The sequence below is a fragment of the Hemiscyllium ocellatum genome, chromosome 25, assembly GCF_020745735.1.
Source record: "Hemiscyllium ocellatum isolate sHemOce1 chromosome 25, sHemOce1.pat.X.cur, whole genome shotgun sequence".
NCBI classification, from domain to species: Eukaryota; Metazoa; Chordata; class Chondrichthyes; order Orectolobiformes; family Hemiscylliidae; genus Hemiscyllium; species Hemiscyllium ocellatum.
In genome coordinates, this window is record NC_083425.1 from 4,347,301 (window position 1) to 4,368,470 (window position 21,170).

Consider the following 21,170-nt stretch of genomic DNA (forward strand, 5'->3'; position numbering starts at 1 on the left):
TGGAAAAACTCAGCAGGTCTGGCAGCATCTGTGGAGGGAAATCAGAGTTAACGTTTCAAATCAACCTGAAGCAGTAACTCTGATTTCTCTCCCAAGATGCTGGCCGACCTGCTGAGCTTTTCCAGCAATTTCTGTTTCCGTTTCTGATTTACAGCGTCTGCAGTTCTTTCGTTTTTATTTGGATTTAAGTTTGTTGTTACTCAGGACACGGATTGCCCCAAATCCAACTGTTCTGGATTTGGAGATGCCAGTGTTGGACTGGGGTGTACAAAGTTAAAAATCCCACAACACCAGGTTATAGTCCAACAGGTTTAACAACTGGATGAGCGTCGCTCCGAAAGCTAGTGCATCCAATTAAACCTGTTGGACTATAACCTGGTGTTGTGTGATTTTTAACATTTAAATAATATTCATCTCCTCTACTCTTCCTGCCCAGGTACACACATAACCTCACATTTTCCCACATTATATTCCATCCGCCACTCACCATGTCCATATCCCTCTGCAGACTTGGATTCACAGCTATATTTGTACAAATCTGTAAACTGGGGAATAGTCCATTCACTTACCTCATCCATGTTAATAATGTGTATTGTAAATATTTGTGATCCCTGTGGGACCACTAGTTCCATGTTTCCAACCTAGAAACCCCTCTTTTCCCCCAACTCTCTGTTTTCTGTTAGTTAGCCAATCCCCTATCCAAGTTCAAACACCATCTCCAACTCCAGGGGCTCTGACCGTATTGAGTAGCCTAACATGCAGGATCTTATCAAACATTTCTAGGAAATCCGAATTTATTCCGTCCACTGCTCCCCTTTATCTTGTTTGTTCCTTTTGTCAGGTAAATTGGTCAGGGCTGATTCCCACGTCAGGAAGCCATGATTGATCAGATTATATATTTTTTTAAAGATATTTTTATTAGAAATTTAACATTTTTACAAGTTTACAAAAATAAACAAAACTCTCAAATACAAACATTGATATACAATTAAACCAAATATACAATCGTCAAAATTTAACAGAGGAAAAGAAAAAGTTACCAAAATAAAAAAAAACTCAACTTTCTACTAATCTAACCTATAACTAACCAGAGTGTATACTTAAGTCTCTTACATGCTCGGAATGTAATAACATCAAATGTAATAAAACCCGTATTCATGCGGGATTCCTCTGCTATGGGGCCCCGGAGCAGCCAGGTTTGTGATCTTCATTAAATAAAAGCCTTTGTTAGGATAGCCGAAATATCTGCATTTATGTAATTCAAGAAGGGCTGCCATTTTTATAAAATAATTCGGTCTTTCGGTGCACCACATTTGTAAGGAAGTCAAGGGGGATATATTCCATCATTAATCTGTGCCAATTTGAAAGTCCAGGGGGGCCCTCAGCCACCCAGTTCACCAAAATATTTGTCCTTGCACAGAAAGAGAGAATAGAAAATAATCTCTTCCCGTGTATATCCAGGGAGGATAAGTTCGAAAAGCCCAAAAGGGGAGATACAGGATCCACTCTAATTTCCGTTCCTAAAATTTCTGTCAGGGTACTTACTACTTTAATCCAATATCTACGGATCTTATGACAAGTCCATAGGCAATGTACAAGAGTGCCCACCTCTATTTTGCATTTGGGACACATTGGAGATGCTCCTGCCTTAAATTTTGCCAATCAATCCGGTGCTATATGGGCCCTATGAAGTATCTTCAGCTGGATAGCCTGGGTTCTGTTACAAATAGTAATTCTTCTAGCATTTTCCCAAATGTCATTCCACGTTTCTATAGAGATTTCTAGTCCCAAATCCTGATCCCATGTTTTAAGCAGATTGTCCATATCTCCCGATACTTCATCATGTAGTAAATGATAAATAGTACTAACGGAGGATACCCCTACTGGTCGTAGGACATTACATTCTCTATCTGATTTATAAAGACTATCTATTAACGTAGTCTTCTTCTGTATATAATCTCAAATTTGGAAGTATCGAAAGAGGTCTCCATTTGGTAATCCGAATTTCTGACGCAGCTGTTCAAAGGACATCAGGATCCCATCTTTAAATAGGTCCCCTAAACATGAGATACCCCTGGATCTCCAGGGTTTAAAAGTGGCATCTGTAATCCCCGGTTGGAATCCCCATGCCCCTACTATCGGTGCATGGGGGGATGTGTTATGTAAATTACCCTCATTTTGCCACATTATATTCCAGGCCTTAATTGTGTTTAGTATTATGGGGTTTTTACAGTGATCTGTAATGATTTTCCTCTTGTCTGAAAATAAGAGGTTAATAAGTGGGTATTTTACTTGAGAGGCCTCGATATCCAACCAGATTGATTGTGGATCAGACAAGACCCAATCAGCTATGTAACTTAATAGGGAACTTAACTGATATTTCCTAAAGTCTGGGAAGTCCAATCCTCCCCTTGCCTGTGGAAGCTGTAGCTTCTTCAGCTTAATGAGGGGCCGTCTATGATTCCAGATAAAGGAACTCAGCCAGCCATATAATTTACGTAGGGCCAGCCTCGGCAGCGTCACCGGGAGCATTCTCATAGGGTATAGGAGACGTGGCAGGACATTCATTTTAATTAGTGCTATTCTACCCAACCAGGAAATTGGAAGGTCTCCCCATCGCTGGAGGTCCTGCCTTATCCTTTCCATTAATTGTACAAAATTAGCCCTATACAACTGACCAAATACTGGCGTAATAAAAATACCTAAATATAAGAAACCCTCCAGGGACCACCATAAGGGGAAAAGGGATCCGTCCACTAAGTGGGGTGTCATAACCAGACCACCCATTGGCATAGCCTCCGATTTTGAAAAATTAATTTTATAGCCTGAGAATGCAGTAAATGTATTAATAACTTGAATTAGACGAGGTACGGACATCAGAGGATTATTGAGGAATAAAAGAACATCATCTGCATAAAGGGTAATTTTGTGTTTACCTGTACCAATCCTCGGGGCCGATATATTAGGATCAGTCCGTATAGCTTCTGCTAGTGGTTCAATTATTAGCGTAAATAGCAATGGCGAGAGAGGACATCCCTGACGGCAGCCCCTACCCACACTGAAGCTATCCAATCTTAATCCATGGGTAACCACAACTGCTTTGGGATCACTATACAATGTTGAGACCCATTTGGTAAACACCTGTCCAATGCCAAACCTTTCCAATGTGTAAAACAAATATGACCATTCGACCCTATCGAATGCCTTTTCCGCGTCTAATGAAACTACTACTCCTGGTATCTTTCCCTGATGACAGGCTTGGATCATGTTCAAAACCCTTCTAATATTATTGGATGATCTACGGCCTTTAATAAATCCCGTCTGATCCTCCTTTATAATATGTGGCAATACCCTTTCTAGTCTCAGTGCTAACATTTTAAAGAGGATTTTAAAATCTACATTTAGCAAGAATATTGGTCTGTATGACGCACAATCTTCTGGGTCTTTTCCTTTTTTAAGAATGAGAGATATTTGCCTCTTTCAGCGAAGGTGGGAGACAGCCCTGACTGTATGCGTAGTTATACATGTCCATAAGTGGATCAGCCAATATTCCTGTAAATTCTTTATAGAATTCAGCTTGAAAACCATCTGGGCCCGGTGCCTTTCCGCTCTGGAGTTGCCTAATTGCATGAAGTATTTCTTGGACTGTTAGAGGAGCATTTAGGACCGATACCTGTTTTAGATTAGATTACTTACTTACAGTGTGGAAACAGGCCCTTCAGCCCAACAAGTCCACACCGACCCGCCGAAGCGCAACCCACCCATACCCCTACATTTACCCCTTACCTAACACTACGGGCAATTTAGCTTGGCCAATTCACTTGACCCGCACATCTTTGGACTGTGGGAGGAAACCGGAGCACCCGGAGGAAACCCACACAGACACGGGGAGAACGTGCAAACTCTACACAGTCTGTCGCCTGAGTCGGGAATTGAACCTGGGTCTCAGGCGCTGTGAGGCAGCAGTGCTAACCACTGTGCCACCGTGCCGCCCACTATTCTGGAGTCAAGCCCGGAAAGGTCAAATTTTTAAAAAATGACTGCATCCTCCTAGTCCTATCTTCACAATCCTGCGATTTATATAACTCAGAATAAAATTCTCTAAAGATCGCATTAATCTTTTTATGATCATGAGTCAAAGTACCTGTACTTTCCTTGATGGACGTAGTAGTCTGAGGGGCCTTCTTTTTCTTTGCAAGAAATGCTAAGTATCTACCCGGTTTGTCGCTAAATTCATATAACCTTTGTTTTGCAAATAATATTTCCCTCTTAGCCGTTTGAGTAAGCGCGGTGTTTAGAGCTGTCCTAAGAGCCGTAATCCTTTGCAATTTTATAATAGAAGGTCTATCAGCGTATGCTGTTTCAGCTGCTTTTAAGCGTGCTTCGAGCAGACGCTGTTGCTCTCCCTTCAGTTTTCTCTGGGTCGCTGAGTAGGAGATGATCAAACCTCGTGCATAAGCTTTGATGGTCTCCCACATCATTGATGGGTTGCTAGCCGTACCTGAATTAATTTCTAAAAAAGTTTTAAATTCTTGGGAGAAGTACTTTACAAATTTACTATCTTTTATCAGGAAGGGGTCCATACGGCAATGCCGAGCGGATGTCCCATTGTTCCTTGCCTTAGTTTCCATATATACAGCAGCGTGGTCAGAAATTGCTATAGTACCTATTTTACAGGATGATATGGAATTTTAAAAAATCGATGGGGCAAAAAACATCTCAATTCTTGTATGACTTTTATGTGGATTAGAGTAGAAAGAAAAATCTCTACCCTGTGGATGGAGACATCTCCATATATCTACCAATCCTAATTCTTTATTCAGATCCGCAATTGTCTAGATCTGGGAGATACTCCAGCAGCACTCTTGGGAATCCTATCTATTTCCAGATCCATAATACAATTAAAGTCTCCCCCTATAATTGTATGACGGGCACCAAAGGCCATCAATTTTGAAAAAGCTTCCGTTATAAATTTAAAGGGGTGTGCCGAGGGGCAGTACAAATTTAGAATCCCATATTCCTCTCCATTTATAAGGGCTTTAATCAAAATATATCGTCCAGATTCGTCTTTTATCTGATTTAGAATTTTGAAAGGGAAATTCTTCCGAACAAGAATAACAACTCAGTTGAAAATGTGTTGCTGGTTAAAGCACAGCAGGTTAGGCAACATCCAAGGAACAGGAAATTCGACGTTTCGGGCATAAGCCCTTCATCAGGAATGAGGAGAGGGTGCCAAGCAGGCTAAGATAAAAGGTAGGGAGGAGGGACTTGGGGGAGGGGCGATAGCCTGCTTGGCACACTCTCCTCATTCCTGATGAAGGGCTTATGCCCGAAACGTCGAATTTCCTGTTCCTTGGATGCTGCCTAACCTGCTGTGCTTTAACCAGCAACACATTTTCAGCTGTGATCTCCAGCACTGCAGACCTCACTTTTTACCCGAAGAATAACAACTCCCCTGCTTTTTGAGCTAAAAGAAGAAAAAAAGGCCTGATCAAATCCGCCCTGTCGTAATTTTAAGTGTTCTTTATCCGACAGGTGTGTCTCCTGTAAGAGAGCTATATCAACTCTTTCTTTCTTAAGATTTGATAATATTTTCTTCCTTTTAACTGGCGAATTACTCCCCCCGACATTCCAGGTGCACCACTTAACCGACTGATCAACCATAATCATCTGGGCAGATCCGAGACCCCTCGGGAGGGGAAACCCTATCTAGAACATCCCGAGCATGGAGCATATAAAATTTACAAAAATAAAGGCTCTCTAATACACTCACAACAATATAATAAAAAACTATTTCTAAATAAAAAAAATATAAAACGTACCTAAATGGAGATTTTCCCCCTTGTTCCCAGGGAGCGTCACTTCCTCTCCCACAGTCCATCTTATCCTCTCCCAACCAATGCCCCACCCTTGACCCAGGTGTTCCTCAATAAAATGAGGAGAATTCAAATATAATACAAAGCTAGAGTTAACAGTGAGCACCCTACCCCCGCCCACACCAACACCTGAATATATTTGGAAATGTTAATACCATATATAAATATATAACTATAAAATTACAATCTCAACAAGTAATAATTAAATATAATAATACAAAATAACAGGGGAAAAACAACCCCGCTCCTAAAGACAGAAGTAAAATAGAATAAGGTAACCACCTCCCCCTACCAACATTAACCAAACGCCCCAACATATATATACATACATACCCACATATATACATAAAGTAATAAAAAAAACAAACCCATGCAGGGGGGGGGAGAAAATCAAATCCCTCTCCCCGCCCCCATGATAATATTAAACAATAAGGTAAGAAAAAAGAGAAACAAAAAAGGTGGGGGGATGTAAACCAAAGTAGAGGGAAAGGCGAACCAACATCCACTATCTCTTACAGTTTATTTAAGAGAGTCCAAGAATTCCTTAGCCTTCTCTGGTGATCCGAAGTTATATATGGATCCTTCGTGGCTAAGGCGTAGCGTTGCTGGATAGCGTAAGGAGTACTGAGTATTTAAGTCCCTTAAACGCTTCTTCACCTCATCGAATGCCTTCCTCTTTCGGACCAGAGCTGGGGAAAAGTCCTGGAACAGCATGATCCTGGATCCTTTGTGGGTCATAGCTTGGGGATCTTTTCCGAGATTTCTTGAGGCTTCCAGGAGCATCTGCCTCTCCCTATAGCTCTGCAGCTGGAACAGGACCGGGCGTGGGCGCTGGGTTGAGCCGGGCCCACGTATTGCGACCCGGTAGGCCCATTCTACCCTGACCTGGCCTGATCCAGCATCCAGATTTAAAAGTTGTGGCAGCCAATGCTCTAAGAATGCTGTCAGGTGACCTCCCTCTTCCTGCTCGGGAAGGCCCAACAACCGAATATTTTTTCAACGACCTCGATTATCGAGGTCGTCAATATGATTTTCTAAGGTCCGGACTCGCGCTCGAGAGCCCGGACCTGATCCGCGGCCGATTGAGCTGCAGTCTCGGAGGTCGCGGTCTTTAACTCCGCCCCTCCGACTCGGCGCTCCAGTTCCTGGATGTCTCGGCTGTGCTTCTGCAGCGCGGCCGAGAGTGATTCCCAGAGATGTCGGGACTCTTCGATAAAGGCATCAATCTTCGCGTCCAGCTTGGTGATCATCTCCACAAGGCTCGTTACCGTCGGTAAGTCTCCCGGGGCGGCTGTGGACGCCTCTGCTGCAGCTGGCGAGGGAGAGGGTGGGGGAGGGGGTCCTGCTTATTGAGAGCTGCGGGTTCCCTTCCCTTTGGTCATTTTTCACTAAATGTTAGATTATTTAAATGTAACACTAAGCAACTATTTAAAGTTAACAGCTATTATGAATGATTTGGTGAGTGTGGTGGGGGTGGGTGACCCACTTTACCCAAGTCTTGGGAAGAGCACTATAGACTCAGACTTGCTGGGTCGCCGCCATCCTGGATCCCCCCCGATTATATATTTTTAAACGCTCTGTTACCACACCCTTTATAATAAACTCCAACATTTTCCCAATAATTGATGTTAAGCTAACTGGCCTTCATTTTTAAAGGTGTCCCTCCCTGTTCAATTAAGCACTGTCTGTTTTCCAAATTTCCAGATCCTTTCGGGAATCTAAGGGAAAATTCTTCCCAGCACATTCACTCTTGCTTTCACTATTTCCTTTAATATCCAAGGATACAGCTGACCAGCTCATGGGGATAATTGGTCTTTATTCCCACTCAGTAACTGGAAAAGAACTGGGACAGATAGTTGTTCAGATGGATAACTCAGTGACTTATTTTCCTTTCAATTAGATCGGGATGGTTGAAGGGAATAGGAGGTTGAAGTCATAGAGTCGTAGAGATGTACAGCAAGGAAACAGATCCTTCGGTCCAACCCATCCATGCCGACCAGATATCCCAACCCAATCTAGTCCCACCTGCCAGCACCCAGCCCATATCCCTCCAAACCCTTCCTATTCATATACCCATCCAAATGCCTCTTAAATGTTGCAATTGTACCAGCCTCCACCACATCCCCTGGCAGCTCATTCCATACACGTACCACCCTCTGAGTGAAAACATTGCCCCTTAGGTCTCTTTTATATCTTTCCCCTCTCACCCTAAACCCATGCCCTCTAGTTCTGGACTCCCCGACCCCAGGGAAAAGACTTTGTCTATTTATTCTATCCATGCCCCTCATAATTTTGTAAACCTCTATAAGGTCACATGACCTCCCAATTCCTGTGCTCAATAGTCTGACCAATAAAGGAAAGCATACCAAACGCCTTCTTCACTATCCTATCTACCTGCGCTCCAAGGTCTCTTTGTTCAGCAACACTCCCTAGGACCTTACCATGAAGTGTATAAGTCCTGCGAAGATTTGCTTTCCCAAATTGCAGCACCTCGCATTTATTAGAATTAAACTCCATCTGCCACTTCTCAGCCCATTGGCCCATCTGGTCCAGATCCTGTTGTAATCTGAGGTAACCCTCTTCGCTGTCCACTACTCCTCCAATTTTGGTGTCATCTGCAAACTTACTAACTGTCCCTCTTATGCTCGCATCCAAATCATTTATGTAAATGACAAACGTAGAGGACCCAGCACCGATCCTTGTGGCACTCCACTGGTCCCGGAACCCAACTGACATGGAAGCTGGTGAAGAGTCATCTGGACTTGAAACATTGGCTTGCTCTCTCTCTCTCTGTGGATGCTGCCTGACCCTCTGTGATCTCCAGCATTTATTTTCTGTACAGATTTCAGCAGCTGCAGTAATGTGCTCCTATAATAGGCTGCACTTTGCACTAGAGAGCACCGCACCTCTCAGAGTATTGAGTACAGGAGTTGGGAGGTCATGTTGCGGCTGTACAGGACATTGGTGGGACTAGATTGGGTTGGGATATCTGGTCGGCATGGATGGGTTGGACTGAAGGGTCTGTTTCCGTGCTGTACATCTCTGTGACTCCATGACTCCAAATCGCCACATGAGGGCAGTGTTGTCCAACATCCCACCGCAAGCTCACCCTCTCCAGACAACTCACTGGGGTCTCTCTGAAAAATCAACTCAACTTCTTACTGCTCCTCAGGAAGACTTACACAGCCCATGATTTCTCTTTCATCCTCAACCTCTGCCTGACTGCCAGCAGATGTTGAGTCTGTTTCTAGTCAGGGTAGCATGAGGCCGATTCACAGCACATGGTCAAATTATAAAAGGGGCAATTTCTTTCAGTATGTCATTCTCTGGTTCGGGAGTGAATATTCATGGCTGTGTTGCTGGGTGTAAAAGCATCAGTTAAAACAAATAATACAATGACATTACTGAGGAATAACAGAATAACACATTAACACCCTACATTATGAACGTACACATTATCCAATAACATACCACATTCGCCTGGTTATAACTCCCTGGTTATATACAGCATCATTACTGTGTACTTAGGGTCCAGTTATTTTTAGAGACAAGAATGGTCAAAAACTCCTCTTTTCATTAATAAAGGGTCTGACCTGATTGTAACTAGACAGAAGAATAAAAATATAAAACATTGAACTGCTGTAGATCTGAAAAAAAGAACAAAAATAGAATTTGCAGAGAAACTGAACAGGTCTGGCAACATCTGTGAAGAGAAAAAAAACAGAGTTAATGCTTGGTCCCCAAGAGAATATAAATCTAGCTGTTTACAAGTCACTTGATCACACCCACTGCCTGTTCTCTGGGGATAACAGAGAGAGGAACCCTAATATTTAACATCCAGTTAAGAAAATTGGATGACTCATCATGAGATGTAAATGGGACAGTGATCCCAAAGATAAGAGCTGCAGTCAGGAGCAGGGCAATCTGTGAAATCCTGAAGTCTTATAGAACTACTGCCTTTATTCCTCATGAAGGGCTTTTGCCCGAAACATCGATTTTGCTGCACTTTGGATGCTGCCTGAACTGCTGTGCTCTTCCAGCACCACTGATCCAGAATCTGGTTTCCAGCATCTGCAGTCATTGTTTTTTATCTCAGTGCTAGGACCCCAGCTATCGACAATGTATGTTAATGATGTAAATGAGGGAACCGAATGTAATATTTCCGAGTTTGTAGACGTCACGAAGCTAGGTGGGAGGGTGAGCTGTTAGGAGGATACAAAGATGGGGTTGCAGTGGGATTTGGACAGAGTGAGTAGGAAGGTAAATACACAGCAGGTGCACAATATAGATCAATGTGAGGTTATCCACTTTGGTAACAAACACAGTAAGGAAGGGGAGTATCTGAATGATGATAGATTGGGAAAGGGCGAGGGGCAGTGAGACCTGGATGTCCTTGTGCACCAGTCCCTGAAGGTCAGCACTGTAGGTGTAGCAGGCGGCGATGACAGTGCAAAATGGTACATTGGTCTTCATATTGACAGGGTTCGAGTGAAGGAGCAGGGATTTCTCGCTTCAATTATACAGGCCCTCAGTGAGACCACACCTGGAGTATTGTGTGCAGTTTTGGTTTCCTTATCTGAGGAAGGGTGTTCTGGCGATGCAGGGGGTACAGCAAAGGTTTCCCAGACTGATTCCTGGATGGAAGGACGGAGGTATGAAGAGGGACTGGATCAGTTAGGATTATATTCACTGGAGTTTTAGATAAATGGAGAGTTGGTGGGGGGAGATCTGATCGAAACCTATAAAAGCTGAACAGGACCAGACAGGGTAAACACAAGAAGGGTGTGCCTGATGGTGGGGAAGACCAGAAACCATTGTCACAGCTTAAGGAATTCGGGTGGGTCGTTTAGGAGTGAGACAGGAGGGACTTCTTCACTCAGGGAGAGTGGGGAGCCTGTGGAATTCTCTTCCACAGAAAGCGGTGAGATTAAAACCATGCATGACTTCCCAAAGGCGTCAGATGTAATTCTTGGGGCTAAAGGGATCAAAGGGTGTGGGGGAGAACATGGGGACAGGAGACTGCGTTGGATGACCAATCAGGATCAGATTGAATGGCGGACCAGGCTTGAAGGGCCAAGTGGCCTCCTGCCTGGGGTCCGTAGTTTTGTGGAAGACATTGTCATGTTTTGACTCAGTCAGCGCTGTAACAGTGGAAATGGCTCAGCAGGGGAGAATAATTCAAGGAGGTTGGGCCATAACAGTGAGACGTTTTGAAACAGCCAGAGGATTCTGCTGTGAAATAAGTGGCTAGCTCAGGAGCACAGTGTCCGTCCAACTGGAAATGTGACTCTCTCTCTAAACCTGCTGCTGCCCTGTGGTCCTTCCTAGACAGGGGGGAAATAAAATCGCCCGTCTGGCTACTAGAGGCATCGCAGCAGCTGGGTGTGAATTCAAGGGCTCGCTGTTACACTCCAGAAGTGAGGAACACCAGGCCCCAGTGATCAAGCAGAGACAGGTCCAGGCACATGCTCACTATTAAGGATGGGGAACGAGGGAGCGCAGATCGGAGCAGTTTACAAAACAAGCATTTACAAGGTGCCAGGATCGAGAACGAGCTGCCTGTGAGGGATTCAGGAGGGCGTCAGATGGTTATTCCAATGGAAACATGGAGCAGGGTTACAGTAGTTGGCAGAGAATAGCGCTCAGTCACAATGCTCACTTTGAGAGCCAGTACAGACCTGACTGGCTGAATGGTTTATCCCTTCAGCACCCAAACTACCCTGTCATTCTGAAATAAGGACTTTTTTTTTGCTGTCACGATTGTTTTAATCTTAATATCTATATTTATCTCATCGCCCCTTAGGAATGGTCAATAATAAAGTAAACTTTAACTTGGCTAATCTCAAGCTGGTCTGATTCAATTTGAGTCATTGACAATCTAGGGAGGTGACAGTGGCTATGTAAATGTACTGTTCATGGAACATATGTGGGTTCACCGACTGACTGTAACAATAGACGTCTCTGTTCCCAGCTGTCAGGAGTCTGTATAAGGACGGTCAGTGTGAAGTGATCGACCTACTCGATCTGAAACACTTTGTCCTCATCCCCCACTCCCTCAGCGGTCCCTGGGCACTCCCCCCAGAGGGGACTGCCCTGAATTCTGAACGTTAACCACTCTCCCTCACCAACTCTTCCCGCCTGGCGAATATTTAATTTGTGTTCCTGACTGAGTTGTCGTCGGGATGGGGATCACCGAGTGTCCCCACAGCGTTTACACAGCGTGTGTTCCAGGGCATGTAACACTGAGCATCATTAAAAACCCTCTTGAACACACAGCCAAACCCAACCAGAATTCTACTCACATCCTGGGTCATATACAGAGCATGGGGTGGTGACAGGGAACGGATAATTAATGGGAAATCCAGCAACTACATCGCCCACTGCAGAACTCAACTCCCACCAGGGACAGCATCGAGGAAGAGGGCAGATAGACAGGGGCACGTCACAGACCAGGGTGGGGGAGGGCAATTATACAAAACAGGAGAAAGTACGCTTCACCCACTGCTGACCATACTGGCCAGAGACAGAGAAACAAAGGAAAGGAACTCATTCAGAGTGGCAGCTCACAAAACACCCCGAAATCCTTCACCATCAAAGAGGTACTTCAAAAATGTCATCCTGTCTCGAAGACAGGCAGAACCGCCGGCCAATGGCTGCACAGCAGGATCCCACAAACAGCAATGTGGAAATGATCGGATCATGGGTTTCTTTGATGTTCACAAGAATATCGGCCAGAGGGGTGGGGAATCCCACCCACTCAACGTTAAACAGGACACAACAGCAGCATTTACACAGAGAGCAAATGGGGACTGGGTTAACATCACATCGCAAAGACACACCCTCCGACAGCGAGGCACTCCCTCAGCGCTGACCCTCGGACAGTGCGGCACTCCCTCAGCACTGACCTCCGACAGTGCGGCACTCCCTCAGCACTGACCCTCTGACAGTGCGGCACTCCCTCAGCATTGACCCTCCGACAGTGCGGAACACCCTGAGCACTGACCCTCCGACAGTGTGGCACTCCCTCAGCACTGACCCTCCGACAGTGCGGCACTCCCTCAGCATTGACCCTCCGACAGTGCGGCACTCCCTCAGCACTGACCCTCCGACAGTGCGTCCTTCCCTCAGCACTGACCTTCCCACAGTGCGGCACTCCCTCAGCACTGACCCTCCGACAGTGCGTCCTTCCCTCAGCACTGACCTTCCCACAGTGCAGCACTCCCTCAGCACTGACCCTCCCACAGTGCGGCACTCCCTCAACACTGACCCTCCGACAGTGCGGCACTCCCCCAGTACTGACCCTCCGACAGTGCGATACTCCCTCAGTACTGACCCTCCGACAGTGCGATACTCCCTCAGCACTGACCCTCTGACAGTGCGGCACTCCCTCAGTACTGACCCTCTGACAGTGCGGCACTCCCTCAGCACTGACCCTCCGACAGTGCAGCATTCCCTCAGCACTGACCCTCCGACAGTGCGGCATTCCCTCAGCACTGACCCTCCCACAGTGCGGCACTCCCTCAGTACTGACCCTCCGACAGTGCGGCCCTCCCTCAGTACTGACCCTCCGACAGTGCGGCACTCCCTCAGCACTGACCCTCTGACAGTGCCCACTCCCTCAGCACTGACCCTCCAACAGTGCCCACTCCCTCAGAACACACATTTCCACTTTGGTTTGTTTGATCCACTAATTTAGAAATATCACATGGGGTGCCCAGCTCTGAACCACTGAGATGGTGCCGTAGTGTCGATGGGTTTGACACTCCACCAGTCACCGCCTGCCACCTCACTGCTTCCTGTCTGTGAGACCCATCATTAATCCCGGACAGTGCAGAACCTCCTCGTCCATGTGCTTTCTTGTTTTCTCACACTGTCTTGTGCAGGGTTATGGAAAAATACAAATATATGACATCCTCTGACTCTCCTTTGTCAATTTTCTTAGTAAGGACCTCAAAAAACACTCCAACGAGTTTGTTAAACACAATTTCTCTTTTTCCTGAAACCATGCCCAGTCCGGTCATTATCAATCGTGTGGATTTTTTTTCCCACCCTTTACAATAGATTCCAGTAATTCCCCCATGACTGATGTAAGATTAACAGATCCGTATGTCCCTGTTTTCCTTCTCATTCCCTTCCTAAATCGTGGGGTGATATTTACTAGCTTCTAATCCATGGTGGCTCAGTGGTTAGCACTGCTGCCTCACAGTACCAGGGTCCCAGGTTCAATTCCAGCCTCAGGTGACTGTCCGTGTGGAGTTTGCACATTCTCCCCGTGTCTGCGTGGGTTTCCTCCGGGTGCTCCAGTTTCCTCCCACAGTCCAAAGGTGTGCAGGTCAGGTGGAATGGCCATGCTAAATTGCCCATAGTGTTAGGTGCATTAATCAGAGGGGAATGGGTCTGGGTGGGTTACTCTTCGGAGGGTCGGTGTGGACTGGTTGGGCCGAAGGGCCTGTTTCTACACTGTAGGGAATCTAATCTAATCATTCCAGAACCTATGAAATTTTGGAAGGTAGTCACTGCCTCACTGACTATGTTATCACCATCTTTTTCAACATTCTGGGATGTGAAACATCAGGACCCCTGGATTGATCACGTTTCAGTCCCTATAATCTGTCCACTACAATCTCCTTATATCTCTGGGAGATATATTTCTGGGAAGTTTCCTGTATCTTCCTCAGTGAAGACAAACACAAATCATTTCACTTCTCTGTCATTTCTCTATCCCCCATCCTACGCTCCCTGACCCCATGGGTAAGGACACACATACATATACAAATTTCCTTACCTCACACCTACAGAAGATTTTCCAACTCTTCCTTACCTCACAGTTTCTTGATCCTCCTTTGCTAGATTCCAAAAACTTCCCAATCCTCCAAATTCTATTTCTTTTGATTTAATGAGATACAATCCTTAACTTACTCGGTCATCCACAGGTGGCTGTAATTTCTTGAGTTTTCTGCACCTTGCAGTGTTTATTTCCCTCTGACAGTTCCAGTGAGGGGTAATTTTGGGAATATTCTGGGGGTTGCCTGGGGAAGTCAATAAAACACAGCATGGGACATGGGACACGGGACAAGGGACACGGGTCATGGGACATGGGACACGGGTCATGGGACAAGGGACACGGGACAAGGGACATGGGACAAGGGACACGGGTCATGGGTCATGGGACAAGGGACACGGGTCATGGGACATGGGACACGGGACAGGGGTCATGGGACAAGGGACACGGGACAAGGGACATGGGACAACGGACATGGGACCAAGGACATGGGACAAAGCACATGGGACATGGGGACATGGGACGTCGGACAACGGACATGGGACATGGGACTGTTTGATGGGATAAGTTACTGAATGATGTGTCCTCTGCAGGGATTCCTGTCTCAACCATCACTAAACCAGAGTGACATCACGACGCAGTGATCATCTCCTCCAGGTAAAGCTCGATTCTCCTCGATCTGGGGGGACCTGGGGTCAGCGAGTTCTGTCCCTGAGGTGAATCTGAACCTGAACCCTTTCAGTCCCACATCATCACCCCCACCCAAACTCCGGGAGTCCCCACCTCACTCCCTCTGTCCCTCTTCCTCACTCCCTCAGTCCCTCACTCCCTCTGTCCCTGTCCCTCACTCCCTCTATCTCTGTCCCTCACTCCCTCTGTCCCTCACTCCTTCAATCCCAGTTCCTCACTCCCTCTGTCCCTGTCCCTCACTCCCTCTGACCCTCGCTCCCTCTATCCCAGTCCGTCACTCCCTCAGTCCCTCACTTCCTCTGTCCCTGGCCTTCACTCACTCTGTCCCTCTCCCTCACTCAGTCCCTCACTTCCTCTGTCCCTAGCCTTCACTCACTCTGTCCCTCTCCCTCACTCCCTCTGTCCCTCACTCCCTCTGTCCCTGTCCCTCACTCCCTCTGTCTCTGTCCCTCACTCCCTCTATCCCTGTCCCTCACTCCATCTGTCCCTCACTCCCTCAATCCCAGTTCCTCACTCCCTCTGTCCCTGTCCCTCACTCCCACTATCCCAGTCCCTCACTCCCTCAGTCCCTCACTTCCTCTGTCCCTAGCCTTCACTCACTCTGTCCCTCTCCCTCACTCCCTCTCATTCACTCTGTCCCTCACTCCCTCTATCCCTCTCCCTCACACACTCTGTCCCTCACTCCAAGAGTCAATCCTTTTTCTCTCCCAGCCCCTCATTCTCTCTCTCTCTCTCTCCTCCTCCCTCCTCCCTCCCTCTCTCTCAGTCCCTCCCTCCCTGGGAGTCGCTCTCACTCCGGGATCGGGCCGGCTCCGCTCCGGGATCTGTTTCTCCGGGACATGGCGTTCGGGAAAACGGGGAAGGATCCGTTCGAGACACGGACCGGGAAACTGATCGGTGAGTGCGGGACCGAGCGGGACCAGGGATCACCCCGGGACCGGGTATGGACCGCGGGGACACGGAGTCACACACCCCCCCCCCCCCCCATTCCGGGGAGAGGGTCAGTGCTGAGGGAGTGCCGCACTGTCGGAGGGTCAGTGCTGAGGGAGTGCCGCACTGTCGGAGGGTCAGTGCTGAGGGAGTGCCGCACTGTCGGAGGGTCAGTGCTGAGGGAGTGCCGCCCTGTCGGAGGGTCAGTGCTGAGGGAGTGGGCACTGTCGGAGGGTCAGTGCTGAGGGAGTGGGCACTGTCGGAGGGTCAGTGCTGAGGGAGTGCCGCACTGTCGGAGGATCGGTGCTGAGGGAGTGGGCACTGTCGGAAGGTCAGTGCTGAGGGAGTGCCGCACTGTCGGAGGGTCAGTGCTGAGGGAGTGCCGCACTGTCGGAAGATCAGTGCTGAGGGAGTGGGCGCTGTCGGAAGGTCAGTGCTGAGGGAGTGCCGCACTGTCGGCGGGTCAGTGCAGAGGGAGTGGACACTGAAGGAGGGTCAGTGTTGAGGGAGTGCCGCACTGTCGGAGGATCGGTGCTGAGGGAGTGGGCACTGTCGGAGGGTCAATGTTGAGGGAGTGCCGCACTATCGGAGGGTCAGTGTTGAGGGAGTGCCGCACTGTCGGAGGGTCAGTGCTGAGGGAGTACCGCACTGTCGGAGGGGCTGGTCAGGGAGGTTGCAGAGTGGAGTGCGGGGTTTGTAAACTGACATTTACTGACCCATCTAAGAATCCGAAGTCAAACTATTGAGTTGATGAATTAATCAGTAGTGAAGGTGGAATCTCCCAACTCAAGGCTGTGTAACCTCAGGCACTGTTGTGCTGGGGATGATGCAGTGAATGGTATTGTCCTGAACACTGTCAACAGATTTATTTCATATTGACTCCTTTCATTTCAACAGAAAGATGATGTGTGATTATAATGAATGGGAGGTGTCATAAAAACTGCCTGGCTTCAGTTTCTCCTTTTGAGAATACGTGATCAAATCCATTGGCTGTGACCTTATACTCTGTACGAGATGTCTTGGGACTCTTGGCTTTTTGTCTATATCAGTTATTTTGAAAAGGAACATTTTTGCGATGGTCGGTCTTTGACTTGTCCGATTCTTGGTAGCTCGGAGATTAATCCTTGTTCTGATGTGTGTGGCTTTCAGCTTAAAGGGAACTTGATAATGAAGGATATTGGGCGATTCTTCTCATTCTCTTTCTGCACGTCCAAATGCCCGCATGTCAACACCAACATGAAACATAAATGTACGAGGAGTTAGTGAGATATGAGCTGAACAAAACCAAATGGTAATTCTCAAAAATCCAAACGCAGATCTCTCCTGAAGTCCCTGAAAGACCCGGTGAAATAACATGGTTTTGGACCTGACTGAATAAATGTTTCATTCCTGAAACTCCCATTTGTACATGAGTGCCCACACTGTGGGGACAGTGGAGAGACTTTGTGACTCCCAGCCCCATATGTGTTTCCTGATAGCCACCCTGGACAATCTGCTCCTTGTTCACTCCCCACCCCAGAGCAAATAGTTTCTCAGCATTTCATCCAGCTCATTTATTTAAACCCCTAAATAGTTACTCTGAACCATTGCAACCCAAGGGAATATAAATCACGTTTATCTAACCCATCACCATATTGTTTAATTCTGTTGTTTCTACACTACAGCCACTCTGTGAGCTATAACTCCCCTTCCAGAGGGGCCGTGCTCAGGACAGGTTCTCCAGATGGTGTCTGGCCAGAGTTGTGTAAAACATCTTTGCATTTAAACTTCAAACGTCCTCGGGGGTTAGGTTACAAGGGCTTGTTTGTACAAATTAGACCTGTTTTCCCTAGAATTGAGAAGGTTAAAGGGTGGTCTGATGAAAGCCTTTGAGATATTAATATGAAAATGTAGGGAAGATAAAGAGGAACCTTTTCCATTGATGAGGGAATTCTCGGACTCGGGACACAGTCTGTGGGTTCGGGCTCGAACTGTTCAGGAGAGATGTGAGGAAGCACATCTACACAGACTGGGTGGGAGAGGTTTGTAATCCTCTCCCACAAACAGCAGTTGATGCTGGGTCCGTTATTAACTTTAAATTGGAGAAGGATGATTGTTTATCAACAAAAATATTCAGGGATACCGGCCAAAGGCAGGGATATGGAGTTAGGCCACAGATTAGCCACGGTCTTGTTGAAAGCTGGAACAGACTGGAGGGGTTGAATGGCCTTCTCCTATTCCTATGTTCCTCCAAACATCAACATTTCATTTCGATCGTGTTTGTACCTGTTCTTGCCGATGAGTTTCCAGTGAATCCTTTCCTCTTGCTCACTTTCTGACATCTTGCTGTTATGAAAATATTTAGATTTCTCTCTGATCCACTGTCAGTTGCTCCTCACCTCAGCCTCAGCTGATAGTGAACTCTGCCAGTGGGATTCCCATCCCTCCATCCCCATTCCGTCAGCCACATGGTATCAGCCTCTTCTCACAGTGTCGTCCTGAACTGGGATGCACCAATCTCCGCTCTCTCACTCTGGACATTACTGCAGTAAATCATGGGGACACAGCTTTAGTTACACATTCCCTCCTGTTCTAGTATCACTCTAATAACTGAGAATTAGAACAGCATTGTGATTTCATTAATGATTCATTCGATAACGAATGACAGTGTTAATTAGAAAGTGGGGCCGATAAGTTGTTGGGGCCTTGGCAGTGCAGTGATAGTGTCCCAATCTCTGACCCAGGAGGTCCAGGAACAAGTCTCATCTGTACCAGAGTCTCTGTCATAAACTCTCAGAATGGGCCGAACAGGAAAATATCTTTGGAGTTGATTGTTTTTGACATGATGTTCTCAGCGACAATTGCTCACAAGAGAGGTGGCTCCGTAGGAAGTGACAGAGTTCAGCGTTTAGAGTACACCGGCTTTGTGTTTCCAGCAATTCCTGTTCGTAGTTTCGATTCTGAAAGCTCATTGCTTCCCTTTGTTGCCAACGAAACTCCGAGGGCACGTTTAACCAGCACCTCGGATTCCAGGGATTATTCACATTTGTGAACTACATAAATGACAGGTTGGAAAAGAATAGATAATACTGCACGATAAATCATTCCAGGACAGGGACAGCACGGGGTTAGATCCAGAGTAAAACTCCCTCTCCACTGTCCCCATCAAACACTCACAGGAACTGGGATAGCACAGTGTTAGATACAGAGTAAAGGATCCTCTATTCTCTCTCACTAAACATCCCTAAGGTATAGCAACCTCTACACTGGATGTAGATTTACTCACTGAGCTGGAAGGATCGTTTTCAGACGTTTTGTCACCAAACAAGGTAATATCTTCAGTGAGTCTCCAGATGAAGCACTGTTGGTGTAGCCCAGTTTCTGTTTATATATTTGGCTATCCTTGGGTTGGTGATGTCATGTCCTGTGGTGATGTCATTTTCTATGGTAATGTAATTTCCTGTTTTCTTTTCCGGGGGTGGTAGATGGGGGTCTAACTCAGTGTGTTTGTTGATAGTGTTCCGGCTGGATTGCCATGCATCTAGGAATTCTCGTGCGTGTCTCTGTTTGGTTTGTCCTGGGATGGATGTGTTGTCCCAGTCGAAGTGGTGACCTTCCTCATCTGTATGTAAGGATACTAATGAGAGAGGTCTATGTCTTTTTGTGGCTAGTTGGTGTTCATGTATACTGTTGGCTAGTTTTTCCTAAAGATGTTACCTAGTGCAGAGACGCAATGTCTGAAAATGGACCTTCCAGCTCAGCAAGTAAACTAACATCCAGATCATCAACCTACAAATCTTCTCAAAACTCACTATCCTCTACACTGTGCCCTGTGAGGGTATGATGACATGTTTTGAAACAAGACTGATTTAATGATGCATTTTTCAGAACTTTTGGAATGTGCTAAATTGTAAAACGGCCAATAAAGTAATTTTATTGAAATGTCGACAAGGTTCTCAGAAAGGCGCAGGGTGATGCTGACCAGATGATCTGTCACACAGATACTGAGGAACAAATGGAGACAGGAACTGCCCCTCACCACTCCCCCAATCACCCTATCACCCATTCCCCCCCACCCCCCCATCTCCCATTCTCCCCCACCCCCCCAACTCCCATTTCCCCTCCACCCCCTCCATCTCCCATTTCCCCTCCACCCCCTCCATCTCCCATTTCCCCTCCACCCCCCCCATCTCCCATTCCCACTCCTCCCCATCCTCCCCCACCTCACCAATACTCCCCCGGGCGGGAGCGACATAGCCTGTTTTACCACCTGATTGGAGTGGTGCTGTATGTGGCAGTGTGGCACTCCTTCGGTACAACATCGGGTGGGTCAGCCTTGACCCAGAGCTCACTCGCGGGGCTGAGGGATGTGGCACTAGTCTCGAAGATAATTTGTTTTGAATGGTTTGTTGGTAAACATTGCTAACATGCCCCCAGCTGTGTGTGGGAAGGAGGGAGCACTGCAGCTGAGGATTTTTGGTTTAATTGGCTTTCTGCACTCACTGAACATAGTTTGTGATCATGAGGGATCAGGCAGCTGATGGCGAGGAGTGGGTGATCTGGGTACGGTTCATCATTAACAGGAGGTTTGAGTCCAGGGTTATAGTAATGGAGAGCACTGCGTTGGTGACAGGTTTGCAATGGGGTACAGTAACCCCACTATCATCACAGCAACCCTGACACAGGGAACCTCAGAGCCAATCCATGCCATTCTGAGCTGAGTGCAGACATCATTCACCTCCGAAGCAGAGTGTGCAGAGCTCATCCACTACACTGGGGGCCAGAGGTCAAATCACCAGCGTAGACCACAGGGAGAGCCACACTGTCGGAGAGTCAGTGCTGAGGAAATGCCGCACTGTCAGAGAGTCAGTGCTGAGGAAATGCCGCACTGTCAGAGGGTCAGTGCTGAGGGA

At 47.0% G+C, this 21,170-nt stretch overlaps 1 protein-coding gene across 2 annotated transcripts in view; it reads left to right on the forward strand.

Annotated features, from left to right (window-relative positions):
- Positions 1-16,159: 16,159 nt before the first annotated feature.
- Positions 16,160-21,170, forward strand: part of LOC132827734 (TOM1-like protein 1) — a 61,079-nt gene continuing 56,068 nt past the window's right edge. For both annotated transcript variants that reach the window (XM_060844427.1, XM_060844428.1), the window contains exon 1: positions 16,160-16,245. In XM_060844427.1, the coding sequence (XP_060700410.1) occupies positions 16,188-16,245 (58 nt within the window). In that variant the 5' untranslated portion in view covers positions 16,160-16,187. The remainder of the gene's footprint in view (positions 16,246-21,170) is intronic.